General features: G+C 29.9%; 1 protein-coding gene and 1 non-coding gene across 2 annotated transcripts in view; both read right to left on the bottom strand.

Annotated features, from left to right (window-relative positions):
- Window positions 1-353: 353 nt before the first annotated feature.
- The window catches only part of LOC106683594 (uncharacterized), an 87,311-nt gene continuing 69,638 nt past the window's right edge, over window positions 354-18,026 (bottom strand). The window contains exons 4-7 of the mRNA XM_067050854.1: window positions 15,168-15,328; window positions 4,585-4,733; window positions 3,067-3,211; window positions 354-1,846 (exon numbers count right to left, since the gene is read on the bottom strand). Of these exons, the coding sequence (XP_066906955.1) occupies window positions 1,224-1,846; window positions 3,067-3,211; window positions 4,585-4,733; window positions 15,168-15,328 (1,078 nt within the window). The 3' untranslated portion in view covers window positions 354-1,223. The remainder of the gene's footprint in view (window positions 1,847-3,066; window positions 3,212-4,584; window positions 4,734-15,167; window positions 15,329-18,026) is intronic.
- On the bottom strand, window positions 5,780-5,853 carry TRNAT-AGU (transfer RNA threonine (anticodon AGU)). Its single transcript has one exon. It is a non-coding gene; the product is annotated as a tRNA-Thr (tRNA).

Below are 18,026 nucleotides of genomic sequence, written 5' to 3'. Positions count from 1 at the left end.
AACTTTTTTTTAGTTTTTGGCATCAAAATTGATAAGTAAAACAATACACAAAGTATTATTATACTTTAACTTTAGTTCAAATTGATATTTCAATTTTCTTCAATAAATTTTATTCATAAAAGGATAGAATGTACTAAAACATTTAATAAAATTCTACATAATTCATTATTCATTGAAAAAAGATGTACTTCCAGAGAATATAACCTTCGATCCTTTAGAAATCCCTTCATCTTTGTCAATACAGATCCATTTCATTCATATTCTGTTGTGTGCATCTAAGTCATGAATAAAAAATAATTTTAGATGAAAATCTTACGTTAAATCTATTATATATATATATATATATATATATATATATCTTGAAAACTGTTTACTACAATTCATCCAAGTACTAAATTTGCTTTGGCTGTATTGAAGCACTTACCTTATGCTCTAATAAAACTAAATATTTATTAACTTAATTTAAAATTTACTGAAATATACCTGCATTCTTTCATCATGGAATTGTAATTAATATTTATTGCATAAAGAAGGACATACATTTTATTTTTAGGTCTATTTACCTGCTGAAGTGTTCTAAGAAAAAATAAAAATGTAAAGTGAGAAATTTATTTTCTTAAGGGAGAACCTCCCTCCTCAGGAATTAGATCTCATGATTTAATGTGCCTTTATTTCTGGTCTAATAGATAGTTTCAGTTGAAGAAGAACCAGAATTTCATTTTCTCTATTGATCGTCCTTTGAATAAGATATAATTATATACATCTTCCATTTTTCTTCAAAGGCCAAAAAATAGATTAGAAACTTAACCATTCAAATATTTTTTCTTAAGTCTATGAGCATAAATAAAAAGAATAAAAACTAACTCTTATTTTAACATTTAATATAGTGGAAGTAGAGGGGAAATAGTGTAATTACTAAGTTTGTGCAGTATAGTTCTGGAAGAATCCCCTCAGAATGAATAAATTGATTTCTTAACCTAAACATTCAATTAGTTATATCAATCTTAAAGCCTAAAATTACGACAATGTTTCGTTGATTATTAGCTCTAAGACTTTAAGTTAAACCAACAGGACAACAATCATCAGGAAGGTACAAATTTTACGAACATCATCATCAAGACATTTCTGCCCTCACAACTCTTCTTCAGACAATCTAAATATAACAACAACTAAGAATGACATCGAGATTGTTAAAATAAATTTTTGATATTAAATAGTACGATTTACCCTAAAACACGATTTAGAAAGTAAGCATAGAAAGAATGATGTTGAGGATGTATCAAGAGACGCCCTCTGTTGGGCCTCTCGGGAGGTTCAGGTTCATCCGACATTGGTTGATCTGCTGCTTCCATTATTTGAAGAGTAGTTTGTTGACCTCCATTTGTTGTTTGTTCTGTTATGTCCGTTTGGTCAGTGTCATGATCTTCACCAGAATCTTGAGCATTTTTCTTGTATTCTTCCATCTCAGGATGTGTCCCTGGGCTTACTGAGCTTGTCACATCTGCTTCACCCAATGCTTCATGAGATTCGAGAGGAACTGCCTCCTCTGTATTATTCTTTACTTCTTCGATAAATGGAGAATTCCCTTTCAATGAAGGTGGAATTGGTTTGGAACTAAGTGTGCGTTTAATGGCAACCTTTGAGCCCGCTTCTTTTATTTCGACTGCTACTTCCACCTGTCCTGGACCTGATGTAGGAATTTCTGTTGATGTTGTTTGTGTAACAATTGTTGTCGGTCTTGTTGGCAGTCTTGTTGGAGTTGTAGTTGGTGGTCTTGTTGACAATGTAGTAGCAATGGTAGTCACAGCTTCTGTTGTTGTAGAAACTTCTTCTGAGACAGTCATTTCTAAAATAAATAATATCCTAGTTAATAGTATTCTAATAAAAATTAATAGTAATTATAATTAGATTTATTTTTTATTTATATACTTGTTTGAGAGTGGTTTAGTTTCTTTAAAACAATTTTGATCCTTTTTCTCTCAACTTTATTCTTTTTAAACTTCCGACGTTTCGACCACTTAGGTCATTTTCAAGGATTCCTTATTTTATTTTCATTTTTTCCTTTAAAATTCTTTAAATGCCGGCTAATTGCCTTTGTCCCATTTATAAATTCTTCTATAAAACTCCTTCCCAAATTTAAAACTTTTATTAACCACTTTTCTTGCTATGTTCATTTGCAAACTCCAAACAGTGCAAATTGGAGTTTGCAAATGAACATAGCAAGAAAAGTGGTTAATAAAAGTTTTAAATTTGGGAAGGAGTTTTATAGAAGAATTTATAAATGGGACAAAGGCAATTAGCCAGCATTTAAAGAATTTTAAAGGAAAAAATGAAAACAAAATAAGGAATCCTTGAAAATGACCTAAGTGGTCGAAACGTCGGAAGTTTAAAAAGAATAAAGTTGAGAGAAAAAGGATCAAAATTGTTTTAAAGTAATTATAATGTTCAAGAATTTAACACTGGTTATTCTATTTTTTTTAACTCCATCACTTTATATTAATCTTTTTTAACCAAGCCTCTTCAAAACTATTTATAGTTATAAAAAGTATGTCATCATCCTTTTTAATTTTATTTGATATATACAATTAAGTAGGATTAAAAATAAATAATAAGATAAAGGGGGAAAGGATTGAAAAAAAACTTCAATAAATTCTAATAGCATAAAAATAATTGTAAAAGGTTGGTAATATAAGAGATTGTTTGTTGGTTTGCATTATAAACTTTTGTCTCAGTGGCCATATAATGAGGAATTTTTATGATTTTGATGGTACATTGGTACATTGCCTACAGTTCCCACAGATCTCTTTTATGGCAATACAGCTGTGGCTTCCCCACCAATGTACACGTTTAAACATAGATTAAAAGGGAGCAATAAATCAACAAGATAGTTAACTAGGGTCAGCAAACCATCAACTTCCTCTCGTGAATTTGACCATTGTTAGACCGACCGTTCCAAATGATCATATTCCAAAACTTAGACAATACATCACAATTTCTAATTACACACAGTATTGGGTGAGTAGTCCTAAACTTGAATTAAAGGAATATTATTCCTAATTTTATGACCTTGTGTAGCATTTGGCACTGCTGATGTAGGCGTTGTGGCTTCACTGCCTCTTCTGTGACGTGTTTGTTGGGTTTCCTCTGTTTCAGACTGAGTTGCTTCTGTACTACTTTCGCAAGCAAGTTGGCGTATCATTTCATCTCGGTTCTAAACACAAAAATAAAAATTAATAATTATAATATCATTGTGATTCTAAGGTATATTACAATTTTTAATTTATTTAAAGAGATACAATAAGAAAACCAAATGAAAGCAATATAACCAAAAGATGAACATAGGAAAGAGAGGGGGTCATCTATAATTTTATTTTCTCTTTTTTTTCCAAAGAACACAAAATCAGGCAGTTTCTTTCTAAATAAGTAAATTTTCACTAGAATAACCTTATAATATTATTCAATTATTATATGCAATTATATTTAGTAAACTTTGAGTGAGCTCCTAAAAAAAACAGCACAGTATGGAGTCCTTATGAAATCAATTTAAATGAACTTGTAAATGTTGTTACTTTTCTAATGATAATACATTTTAATCCAAGTAGAAATCATATTAGTCCTGCATCTAGCAACAGTGCTGTTCCAATAAATGTGGTTGATGCAGTTTTGACTATTTTGTTAATTTATTAACAAACAAATAAATTGTATTGACTTTTAAACTGGGTTTAGTGGAGGGAGGTATAAAGAAATCAGTCAGTGCTTGTTTCAGCAACAAACTATTGTATTTCCTAAGCCTTGTTACTTTTAACATTTTTTTATTTGGCTTGACAAAACAATAATAGTAACAGTAATAACAATAATATTAGTAATTGTAATGATCTTTACAAAAGTAAATTCAGAAATATTAGAGTCTAGGCAAGGAAATGAAGCAATTACATTAAGTTGAAAAGTAGAAAAAAATAAGTTGCTACTGTTGATTATTTCTGTTAATTGTTTGATTCTGAAAGATGACACTGAAACACTTAGATCTTCCTTTTAATATTTTGGAACGAACACAGAAAATGTTAATCTAAAATACCGAAAGAAGTATAGTCAGAAATTTTATAAATATTAAAGAATAATCTTTTTAAGCCACATCCAATACATAGGTCTGGGTAGGTTCTACATCTGGTTCAAGAATGGGGAAAATTCGTAAATAGTAAAACTATTATTATTCTAATAATAATAGTCAATTCAAATAATAATCTATTATTATTTATCTAAATGGTAAATATATTATTATTCTAATACAATTTAAATGTATCATCCAAATGTGTTTTTCAATTCCAATACGCCTGCCATTTTAATAGTAGTTTTGAATCGTGTTCAAACAAGGTTTATATAAATTTCTGAATATTTTCAGAAAATATTGTTTCTTCTTTGACTTATAACTAATTAATTTTAATGTATTATATACTACCTGTTACATATCTGTATTTAAAAACTTTGTAATTACATTTAAAAAAAAAAAAATTATTTTAGGTCTTAGCCTACTAACATTCAAATCATATAAAAGTTTAGAAAATACTTAAGTTTAATCCTACTCACCGCTTGACCTTTACAAGCTATTCTGCGTATACCCTCTAAACCACAGTCTGAAATTAACTCTACTGCTCCTTGTTCTGGTAAAAAGGTCACTGTTAACGAAGGTAGTGAAGTCAACATACATCCATTTTCATTTTGAGCCCATATTGGTACTGAAAAGTGAAAATTATAATTATATATTTACATATTATATGATTTTAATACATATCTGACTTTATTTGTATCATCACTAATCATCACATGTTACTTCTGTAATATATAAAGTTATCATTGGTACATTGGCTATACAGAGAACAAGTAGTTAGTTTTTATTACAATAAAATACACAAATAAATGAAGAAAAGGGAGCAATGGACTTAAGAGTTTAATCCTCTTAAATATTTATCTTTATGCAGTCTGAATTTATTAAACAGACTCTGCATTCACTTCTCTAATAAGACTTATTAAGTTTGTTTTTAGTTCTGATTAACTTTGGAAAGCGCTTAAGTCAAATCAGACTGAACAATTTAGTTCTCCACAAACTTAGGAGCAAGTGACTGAAATATTCATGTCTTTGTAATCAACTTTGATCTTGTTAGCAGAAGGGATAGTTCAGACTCCTGATTTCGTGAATATTACGTGAATCTTTGATTGAGATAGACTTGCTCATTGTTACCAAATTAGCTCTGAAGCATACACATAAGATTAGAGAATAATAAAATATTTAGAATTTGTAACTTCGGAAGTTTATTCTGGTTCATATTTGAATTTTTTATTTGTTGAAATGGATATAAAAGCTGATTTAATCATTAAATTTTATTTAAATCATTAAAGTATTAAATGAGGTATAAAAAATTATATGGAAATTTATTGAATGCTAAATTAACACAAAATAATAATTTAATACAATCTTTTAGGTTCATTAAGTGCCACTGCAACAGGATTATTTTGATAACTTGTTTAAAAAATCTGTATGATATACATACTTTTTTTATATGTGTAGATAAATATAGAAATACAAACGTTTTAAAAATTATAGAAAGTTTGAAATAATTATATTTATTTAAAATTATATTTGTCACATATAAATGTGTTGAATAGTTTTTAAACATTTTAATTTTATTTTTTCGACTATAATAGAAAGTAGATAGCATTGAAAGAAGTAATCCATAGCTCATTGTTAATCACGTAAATAGTGAATGAAATAAGAAAAAAAAAAAGGCACCGGCGAGATTCGAACTCGCGATCTCCTGTTTACTAGACAGGCGCTTTAACCAACTAAGCCACGGCGCCGGTACGACCAAATTTGACCTTGATTGGTACCTGACTTACATAATATGTTTACACTGGTGTTTTATTTGTCATGATTAAAGTCCAATAAGCGGTACTAGAGTAAACTAAAATGGCGGGAAATTCGATAATTAAAAATTCCTACTTATTCTATTACCATTATTGCTTCAAAAAGGCAACAGCTATTTCGCTACTCTGGTTCAAAGGAAATAAACAAATCCCCCCAACAGATCCTTTCAGTGGAGACCGACTCGAAAATGCTCTCAAATTTGTATATTTTTGCTATCATTAAAAAATCGTATACTATAATTCGCTGTTCCAGCCAGTTCAACATTGTAACATCACAAAAAATGGTTATTTTATTGTAATTTCAGCAATAAGGGTAAGATCTATACAGTATTGCACTGAATCATATTAAATAACAATTTAAGTAAAACAAAATATATCAAGACATTGCAGTTCTGAGGTATATAGTATTACCACATTGCTAAAATTACATGCATATCTCAAAATAACTAATTTATGAGATGTTACACTGTTGTACTGGACGGCGAATTGCTATCTTATCTTAATAGTAATAATCAATGTTTTAATTTTCTTATGTTTTAGAAGATAATTTCATATTTTAGAAAAAATCCATTTGTGGGCTTAAAAAAATTCTTAAAAAAGAAATTTCAAATAAAAGCCATTTTTTAAATTACTCTTAAGACTTTAAAATTTATATTCTTTACTAGAAAATAAGGCAATATCATCAATGGTCTGGGTAATATCTCAAAATATTTCACTTTTAGGTAAAGTCAGTCAAAAGTATTCGTACACCTGCTTCAAATCTAATAAAATAGAAAAAAAAAATGCCGGTTATTTATAACGAGTAATTCAGATTAAAAAAATAATTTAATAATTCATCAATTCTTTAATAAACATAATGTATTTTTGATAGTACAATTCTCATACAATTGGATTATAAATAAATTATTAAAAATTATCAACCAATGACGGAAGCCAAAGTACACGAACACTCTATTTTTTATTATACATAGATGATAAAATTTACATAAATACTTAGTGGCTCGATATATACATTGAAGACACTTTGGCACAAAATTAGTTAAATTTCATCTCAATGATGAAGCAATGTAATCACAATTCAGGGTTATTGGAAACAATGAGTTTTGTGACTTGACTCTTCAGAAATTTTTTAAGTTTCTCGACAGGATCAATAACCAGTGACTGAGGGAATATTCATTTCAGTACGTTGTTGAGGATCCACATCTTCGTCCTTCATACCGCATGACGAGGGTCATTGTACGGCTGAAATTTCTAATTTTCTCAATTTTCTTTTTTTTTTTTTTTTGGCTCTAACCGAGAGATTTTTTTTTTTTAATATCAACATACCATATATGATACTTCATACAATTCTTAATATACAAATATGCCAATCCAGCAGCATCCATACAATTCCAGGCCAAGAGTGATTTATCTTTATGTTTAAAAGTTGGAAAAACTCTTTTTTGTTTCCGTACCCATATTTCTTTTTTCCACATTTTTTGACTTATATTTCTGAATCCAGAACAGTAGGTCTTAGAAAAATTAATCCCGCGACAGAAAACATTATAATTTCCATTGCAAACGAGAAATGCAGCCATCAATGTTACAAATAATTACTGACATTTTAAAAAGAAATCTCTTAACTTTTAACTGAATTAATGATATGGATCATTTACAGCAAACTGAAAATATAATAACCACTTACAGTCACAAGAGAGCAACTGTAAAAATATTTGAAGTCAGGAAGCACAATGTTTCTAATTTCTATAATTTTAAAAGTTTTATTTGCGAAAAATGAAAAAAAATCCCTTAATAATTAATGCAAAAAATAGTTGATTCAATGCCACAGTGTCTCTAATGTATATTAAGAGCAAAAAGTGACTTCACCAAGTAGTAATGAAAATTTTACTATAAATTGATATCATAAAATTAGCGTAATCTAAAAGAATATGTCTGACTCATATTGTTTGTTGATAATTTTTAATTATTTTTTTGTAATCCAAATCTATATGACATATATCATAACAAATATTTATATATTTTTTTATTAAAGAATCGATATACTATTAAATTTATATGAGTAATATAAATTACTCGCTGTAAATAATACAAATATTTTTTATTTTATTTTGTTTCAAGCAGCTGTACGATTTTGAATCAAACTGTACTTAATAAATTCTACACACTATGCCTGGTATATAGAATAACCATTATTTTATTTTTAAATAATTATAATAATTGTATCTATTTAGTGCTATTTCTATTTTTACCGGAAAATGTAGTTTTTTGTTGAATAGTGTGCTTTTAAGATGAACCAGCAGAAATTACTGTTTATATTTCATAATTTTTTGATGATTTGTCATTATCAGTATCATCCGTTCTAATTTCTGCACTAACCTGAAATTTCTTTATTGATATATAACACTGTTACTTATTTTTTAAGTATGCGTGATTAAAAAATAAAGTATAAATTTTTCATTAAATGAGTATTGTATTTGAAGAGTTATAAAAATTATATTTTATACGACCGTGTTTGGATCCGACTAGGGTTTTTTTCTTCTAATTTGAATCGCATCAATGTTTATAACCAGTGCTGCCTATGCCAGTATAATTACCAGATTTTGAAGTATTTTTCACCTTAGCTGGTAATTGGTTAGGATCTGGGATTTCGTGTTGAGTGGCTATGTTATATCTAGGGCGCTTGTGCAGTGTCGCATTTATCCTTCACCTAGTTTTTTAAGTTAATCCTTAGAAATTGTTTCTAATATTAACAATTTATTATTTTGTTTTAGATTTTTAAATTCAAAATATAGGAACCTTTTAGGGCCCATCCATATTTATTTTTGGAGCCCGGGACTGATACTATTTTAATTTTTTGGGCAAATATAAAAATAAATATTTTCCCACTTATCCTCATTACATTTGTTAAGTTTGGTACGCAGTAACTGTGTATTGTAAATATACATCAGACATACAATATACATATGGCCGTTAACACGAATGATTGTCCACTGCCGTTACTAGTACTATGAACTATCACGCCAAACCCAGTGCGAAATTACAGTCAACACTTTAACTATCTCGGTAAAGAATATCGGATAGATCAGGTAGTAGTCCGATGTAGCAACAACCATAGCAATTAATTCCTAATTTAGACAAGAATATCTTGTAGCTAGGCTTTCCTTACGTTCAGATTTCGATATGCCGGTAGATTGGACTTAATATAAGATAAATTTTATATCGTCCTATAATTGTTTCTAGTATATATTTAAAATTATAATTCAGTTATACCATGGTATTAGCTGCAATAAAGGAAACTGTACGCATGTGTTATATTTACCGTGACAGTTGCTTCACAGACATTAGTTATACTATCAACTATCACTATATATCTTTTTGAATCCTGATAGAAGTATCACCGAACTTCATTGGTCAAAGTTTTTTAACCTATGAAAGAATAGACGGAAATAAAAGATATTTTCAAGGTGCACAGCAGATATTTTGTGGTCGGGAGAATCGGCAACACTGGTTATAAGAAACAACAGCTGTTGTAATTAAATGAAAGAACATTGTTTTTGGTTTTATTTTTTACGTTCAACTTTGTCGTCGAGTTGTATCTAGTTACTGTTAAAACCTGTTAAGTCTAAATTTTCAAATTTTAAGTTTAGTTTTTGCTGACATCCCAACCAATCCTAACAGTATCCTATACGTATGCCGATGACACTTGTGTGCTCGCAGTTAATAATAACCCTTTAATTGTATTCAAATCCCATATCACAGCCCTCGAAGAATGGTGTCCTAATTGGAGGATTAAAATAAATTCCAACAAATCCCATCAAATTACCTTTACGCTACGTCCTAAACCTACTGACTGCCCTACAGTATACTTCAATAATGTTGCTCTTACCCCTGTAAAACAGATCCGCTACCTTGGACTACATCTGAACAAACGACTAACTTGGAATCCTCATACAAGACTAAACAGACAGGAAAATACACGTCGATTCCGACTATTACAGCACTTACTAGACAAACTGCCCAAACTTCCAATTCATTACAAAAGACTGATCTACTCTGACAATAATAAGACCTACTTGTGTATACGGAGTTGAGTTGGAATTCCTCTCGTATCCAAACCTTACAATTCAAAGTCCTTCGTAAAATTCTCAATACTCCTTGCTTTGTCACTAATAAAATCATACATAAAGACCTTAATCTTCTCTATTTAACCGATCTAGTCCGAACCAGGTATTAATCCTTCCATTATAAACTCCCCAACCAATCAAATCCATTAGTTTCTAACCTTGCTTCCTCTTTCATTCTGGACAATCCTTCGAGGCGTCTGAAAAGAAGATGGCCTCGATACCTTATATACCAATGGGTCTCTCTATAAGCTTGTAGCATACTAGTATGATATTACTTCACATGTATTTGATGTACTTTATGTACAGTAGTAAATAAAAATAAATAAATTTAAAAAAATTGTTTTTGGTACATATTAAATATTTCATCACTTATACATCTTTAGACATATCTTTGTCTATGTCACAATTAGAAATAGATTATATAGTTTTACCAGGATATGATATTAAGGCGGCAGTAAATATATTTTTCCTATCAAACCTACTGTGATTTATACAATATTGTTTACATAATTTATTGATATAATTGGGCACAAATTAGTTGATTAACTTATTTAACAAGTTCATATTTTATAATAATAAGTTGGTTTTATGTTTTTGTTTTAAGTATTGACTCATTTCGGAGAGACAGTGAGCAACAGGTGAGTTAAAGACGAAGGCCCAGTTAGCGGAAGACCCAGCGGGAAGGCGAACAAGAGAAAGCACTCCGTCTTGTCACAGTTGAAGACCTTTTATTCCCGTCAATTCTTTCATAGCTTAAAAAACTTTTTGCGATGAAGTTCGATGAAACTTCAACCAGGATTCAATTTCGTAGCTCTGTGAAGGAAAGAGTTATAAGGAACTTTATATCTTACAGTTGTGACCCTACACGTTGCCACTTATAAATAACTTAATATTACATTACCTTTTTGTTAATATATATATATATATATATATATATATAGATATATAATTGCAATAACAGATAGAACAATTACATTTATTTTCTGTTTTTATTGGAATATTTCGTTCTGTTATGAACCTTATGGATTCGCTTTTTTAGACTAGGACCAATTGTGACGTCCCATCATACCTCTGAGTCATTCTGCTCTCTGCTTGTTGGTTCCACAGTAAGAAAATTGATGAAGATCGATTTTTACAGATGTTTTATAATTAAATAATCATTAAAAATTTGAATAAGATATTTTTTTTTCAACTCTTATCTTTATTGTAATTGTAATTTTCTTCTCTAGAATCTTATCTCCTATCATTTAAAAGGTAATGATACAAATTAATTTAAATTGTCGATACATCCTGAGTGGTTGTTACCACATCGATATAAACTTGAAGTTGTGTCTTTGGTACGATACGATCACAATTTTTAATCTATTACGTTTATTAGAAAATATTTTAATTACTTATTTTGTATTTTGATTGGGAAAATATTATTTTACTCATAATCTTAAATTATATAACATATATCATTTTATACCTATGCCTAATACTTAAATTTGTAAATATATTCAATCAATTTGGTTTAAAAATGTATCCAAATAAAACAGTCATTTGTATACAAATAAAATTTCTAGATATATAGACTTAGATAAAATAATAACTGTTCTATATATAATCTTATAACTTGTTCGAGGTTAGTTTTATTATTCAAATGAAATAAATTAGAAAGGTTTATAAAACTACAAGTGTTTATAACGAAAAAATAATACACCTAAAAAATCTGTTTAAAAAAATTTAAAATCATATTTAAATGAAACTTTCTGAAATGGCAAATTTTACTGTTTAGGAACATCTGATGTACTTTAAAATTTATATTTTGCTTCTGATCTTGACTGGATCTCTAATCACCAAGTTGTATTTCATAGATTTGCAGGAATTATTATTCAATGTTAGATTGTTTTTTGTTTTTTTTTAACGAAAAGCTAATTCCTGTTTTTATGCTCAATGCAGTACATATGTTTTGCTTCAATATTCGCATCTCGAAACATATATATTTCTTTGTTTTGCTGAGACAAATCTATACCTTTATCGAAAGAGGATAAAGTTATGTCGTCGGCTATTTGTTGGGTCTTGTTTACAGACCTCGATGATTCAGTTTAATGGTCCGATGCCGCCTTATCTTGTTTTGTCCCAACAATTTTATCCATTTCTCGTTTATTTCCCACAGGAAACGTTCCTCCTTTCTCGTTTTCTATTTCCGTTATCGTGGTCGATTGATGCTCGGAATTCTTCCTTAGATATATTTTCAGGATTATTGTTGTTCTTAAACCGCCCTTAGATTCACCGTTTTTTATATATCAAGATATTTCAGATTTGTGGTGTCAATAACACATTTTTAGTGTGTTGATTTAATCATTTTTTATGAATATTTATTTATTAGTTTCTTATTGAATAAAATACTTATACAGGATGTCCCAATATATTCCTCGAAGTTCACCTCAATGAACATCTACAACTTTTTATTTTTATTTTTGCTTGGACATATCTTGAATTTTCTGTCCTTTACCCAGTTATTTTCTACAAATACATAATTCTGAAATTTCCAATGAAATGGGGTTTCAATTTACCAATTCTGGTTATAAATCAAAATAAAAAAAATCACATTGAGCTTTCGATGCGTGCTGAATAGGTACCCTGGTAAAAGCCATAAACATTTGTTTGACGGTTAAAATAGACCGTTGCGGAAAATCGAATAAAACCCTAAAGGGAGAAATCGTTTCAGAATTCGATTTCCCATGAGAATCCGACATCATAATAGAGGCTTTATTATCATGACAGCCAGTTTAGTTTCATTGATCTGATTCAACTTAAATAATGATAAGGGATTATTATTACACTAAAATCGTCAAAAAATAATAAATTGTGCTCCGTTTAAAAAACCAAAATATCTAATAGAGCCACCTAGCGGCCGATAGAAAAAACGCAGCAATCTTTTTGGAAGGATGATAAAAACTCAAGTGTTGGAGAGATCACTTTTTTTCTGGGCAAAATCTTTCTTTTACCCTTTTAATTGCTAATTGACATCATCCTGCGTGAGTTGATACCCAAGGAGATGTCCCCCCGGCAATGGAAGAGAAGGCTGCGGAGAAAGAGAAGAAGAAATCGTGGATGTAGAAACAGGCAACCACCCAATATCATTAATGGTACACAGCTGAGTAAGTTCAACTCTAATTTTCTTGTGCTACTTCAGCCTTCGTCTTCATTATCATAATATCAGTTCATCAACAGCTGCAATGTTAATTGACCAAATCAATCAGAATTCATTAACCCATACTAACAAGAAAATGTTTTCTTTAGGCCACCCCTCGGAAACTCGTAAATTAATTAATAATTAATTTGTTTTTCATTCATTTCTTTTTAATTAATTTTTTTCAATACAGCCCACTCTTTTAGACTCAAACAGCATTCTAAAGTGGAGTAACGGCTGGCCTTAAGTCGAAGGAGAACTTAATACAACTACTTCAGGACGCGTCGGATCAGAAAAGTCTATAGAATACATATAGTGATATGATACATCTCAAAATATGATTTACTGTCGGGATAAGTTAAAAAAAAAAGAGTTGGGGGGGGGGGCTAAAGAAGAACTTGATAACGTTAGAAAATTAGCAATCTTCTCAAAAGATACCTCGCAACCTGCTTTTATGCCCCACCAAAAATCAAATAAAAATTCCAAAAATTATAGACGTTAATTTCTAATTTTCAGCTTGCGTCATGAATCATAATAATTAATGATTATTATTATTTTTCTATTTCATATGGTGATGATAATTATTGTATGTTACTGTGATTAGTGTTGATAAATAAATAATGTAAGGTTTAAGTATAAAATGATTATAATTTTCAATTTCGAAATTGGTTCGCTGGAGCATTCTGTCTATAAAAACATTTAAAGTTAGGATTTACAAAACTATCCTTCTCCCTGTTCTTTATGGATGCGAAACGTGGCCTCTTACACTAAGGGGGGGGAGGAAAGCCTTAAGGTTTTTGAAAATAAAGCATTACATAGAATATTCAGACTGAAAAAGGATGAGTGAACCGCAGAATTTAGAAGGCTACACAATGACGAATTGAGGAAACTGCATCCGGTATATATAATACAGGTTATAACATAATATTAAATAAACGGGGTGTTAGATTCTGGGACATAGTTACAAACTTAAATGATAATAAACACAGAACCGACGGAGTAAACGCCCGAGGGGTAGGCCGAAACGAAAGATATATAAAAGAGAACGATTGCAATATCGGCATGGAACCTTCGGGTTTGCTGAACTTTTATTATTATTATCATTATTATAGCTATTAATCTGGGGTATATAATAAACATACTCATTCTGTATATGAATGACTCTAAATTAAAATAAAAAATCAGAAAAATACTTTTAATAATATTGCTCGATACAAAATGGTTACTAACCATTTCTCTTCCAAAGATATGAGAAACATATAAAAATACAAAAGTTGTCTATAATTAACATTCTTAACTACTTGCTCTTTGATAATTGGTTATTGAATGGAGGTCAGTGTTGTCAGCTGTATTTTGACTCGCTGTCACATTTTCCACTGACCTATATTATGGAGCACGACTTGTCTCGTATTTGAGCCATTATTTTGTTTTATAATAACATATTTTTTTTATATTACTCGTTACTTCACTAGATGATTTTGAGAGATTTGTTAATTGGAGAAGGAAATGTCCGAATACAAGTTTTAGGCAACCGTACCTTCCTTATACCACTACTATGTGAAAAAGGTGACCATTCGCTTATGTATGCAATTTTAATAGTCCTAATCGATTTTATGATTAAATAGTGTCTATTCTGTGAACTGAAAGGTTAATATAATTGTGTGAATGGTTTCTCTTCAGTTCCTGTTAATCTGCTTAGGTGCCTGAAAAGAAGATGGCCTTGAGGCATGCTAATGTAGAAATGTTATTGTCCTACCAAGGGGTAGATTATACACAAGTCATTGTCATGCTATTATACTATAATTTACTTCATATATACTAGTTGTATTTTTTAATTTATAAAATTATAAACTTGAGAAAATGAATAAAAAATAATTAAACATCGATGTATCAACTTTTAGTGCTTAATTAGCTTATTGTTTATTATTATACCATGGATAACTTACCATTCATCTGACATATGAAGGCCGCGACCGTGGGTCCAGAGCAGGGCAGAGGTTGCCACCTGAAGTCAGCAGAAGGGTCGGTGGCTGCGCAAAGGGCTTCTTCCATCTTGGGCACTTCTACAACCCATCGTCCTTCTGGATCGCTCATCTCCTTCGACTCCCTAAGGTTTAACAAAGATTGATTTGTATATAACACAAATATAAGCAGAGTGTGTATATAGGAAGGCCAAGGATGGATCAATGTTTTGGGAATTGAATGTGGAAAACAGTCAGTTTGTGAATATCTTAAAAAATCCTTCGGTCTTGAGCTTGGCACGGATAGGTGAGTAGGTGTAGATGTTTCATTCATTGAATTAAGGAACAAAGATAAGAAGTTTCCTAATACTCCCTTTCTTATAAAACCTTGTTGCTCGCTTTATAGACTGTTATAGTACAAGAGCCAGGAAGAGAAAAAGGCAGTTATCTCACTTCAATTTTTGATTACTTCAATAAAAACTATGTATAATTACTAGTCAAAATTGATGAGTCTCCAAAGTATAGGTAGGGGGATTAAAAAATGGCGGCTGTTTCAAAACCTTAAAAAACCATTGATTTTTATTCGGGGCTCTATATCTTAAAAAATACCAACAACACTAGAAAATCTAAGATAACATTATTGAAAGAAGAGTAAATTTGCTGAAATGTTAGCCCTAAAAGAGCTATTTACATCGAATAGTTCTCAAGATATAGCTTTTTAAAAAGCAAAATTCCTTAAAAATCTACAGAAAGATTAGTAGTTAGTTAATTTATTTTGAGAAATCTATATTTCAGGAACTTTGTGACGTACAGATGTCAATTAGCACTCAAATTAAAGCTAATTTAATGGACTATAAAGAAGTTTATGACCTTTACCTTAGTAGTTTTCATGATATTTGCTAAAATAAATTGATTTATAGTTGTTCGGACAATAAATTTGATTTATGAAAAACTTTATTTTAGAAACCATTGGACGTACTGATGTCTGCCAGCGCTCAAACTAACGCTAGTTAAATTTACTATAAAACAGTTAATCGTGTTTATCTTTGTAGGAGTAGTAGTTTTTATGATATTTGACAAAATAAACTCACACAATGTTAATTTATAATTGTTAGTATAAAATGTTGGATTTTTTATAAATATATCTCTAGATCCATAAGACGCACATATGTCTGCCAACACTCAAAATAAAGGAAATTTAACTTACTATAAAGTAGTTTATGACACTTATCTTCGTAGAGGTAGTAGTTTTTATAATATTCACATATAAATATAAATTTGACAAATGAAAATTTGTCCGAACAACTATAAATTAATTTATTTTAGCAAATTTCATGTAAACTATTACTCCTATGAAGATAAACATCATAAACTACATTATAGCTCATTAAACTAGCTTTAATTTGAGTGCTAATAGACATCTGTACGTCAAATAGTTTTTGAGATATGAATTTGTCAAAATAGATTCACTAACTACTGATCTTTTAGTACGTCCCATACAACATTTTAATGAAATGTTGCTTTTTGAAAAGCTATATCTCGAAAACTATTTAACGGAAATAACTCTATTTATTCTGGCACATATTTTAGCAAATTTACTCTTGTTTCAATGATGAACTCTTAGATTTTCTTGTGTTGTTCCTACTTTTTAAGATATAGAGCTCCGAATGAAAAATTAAATTTTTTTATCGCTTTGAAACAGCCGCCATTTTTTATTCCCCCTACCTATACTTGGCAGACTCATCAATTTTGACTATTAATTATACATAGTTTTCATTAAAGTAATCAAAAATTGGGGTGAGATAACTGCCTTTTTTCTCCTCTTGGGCTCTTGTACTATTAGGTGTGACAAATATAGAATCCGGAAGAAATGATCTTATGACCTTGCTTGACATCAATTGCATTCTGATTGATAATATTTGAAAACTGATGCAAAGTGTTAGCCACTCGGACGTTGATTAGAAATACTTCATCTGCTAATGAAAAGCAGACTTATTCTAAATTATCCGAAGCAAAACATTAATAAATGTTTAGCCTCGCTCAACTTATCATACACAAGACATAAAAAAAATCTTAAATCTTGCTTAAATGATTTAAATGTTTCAAGTTTTGTTTCCTAATATCTCCAAGTGGCTGACTTGTTTTTTTTTTTTTTGTTTTTTTCGTGAATACAACGTGAACAATCTATCAAAATATCAGGCTGACTCAAATAGTTAAAAAAATATACAACGTTTTTTTATGTTTTACATCATGAGCTAATACATCTCACATCTCTTCCAGAATGGGTTAAGGTTGTTTTTGTACTATACGTCAGAAACATAGTATAATAGCATTTTTTAATTTAAGCATTTTAAAGGGTAAAATGATCTTAATATATATATTTTTTATAATACAAACTTTTAACACTGATAAGCACACCGGGCTAAAGCGTGGTTGACGCTACGGATTAAGTTTATCAAATACTGTTCTACAGAAATCACTTGAGCTCTAGCGAACTCAGATCAACACCTTTCTATCGCATCCTGGTTTGAACTTTCAATTTAACTACAAAGTCCTTAAGCCCTTCCTTTGTACATTTACTATTAATCCAAAAGATATTGTCCTTCAATTAACATGGGATATTATTGTTGTTATTATTATTCAATTAATAGGAACACAGTGATGTGATGTTATGATGAGCTGTATACTGATATGTGCTACGGACTATCAATAGCCATGTGGTTAGTTCATAGTTTTGAAGTTATTTTTTCAAATTCTCTCATTATTATCTTTTGTTCATATAACTATGTTCACATGAAACCCACAAGAACGTAACCGACATGGGCAGTTATATAGACTACTGAC

Source organism: Halyomorpha halys, unplaced genomic scaffold, assembly GCF_000696795.3.
Source record: "Halyomorpha halys isolate HHAL.00 unplaced genomic scaffold, Hhal_1.1 Scaffold497.1, whole genome shotgun sequence".
NCBI classification, from domain to species: domain Eukaryota; kingdom Metazoa; phylum Arthropoda; class Insecta; order Hemiptera; family Pentatomidae; genus Halyomorpha; species Halyomorpha halys.
This window is presented reverse-complemented; position numbering and strand designations above follow the sequence as displayed.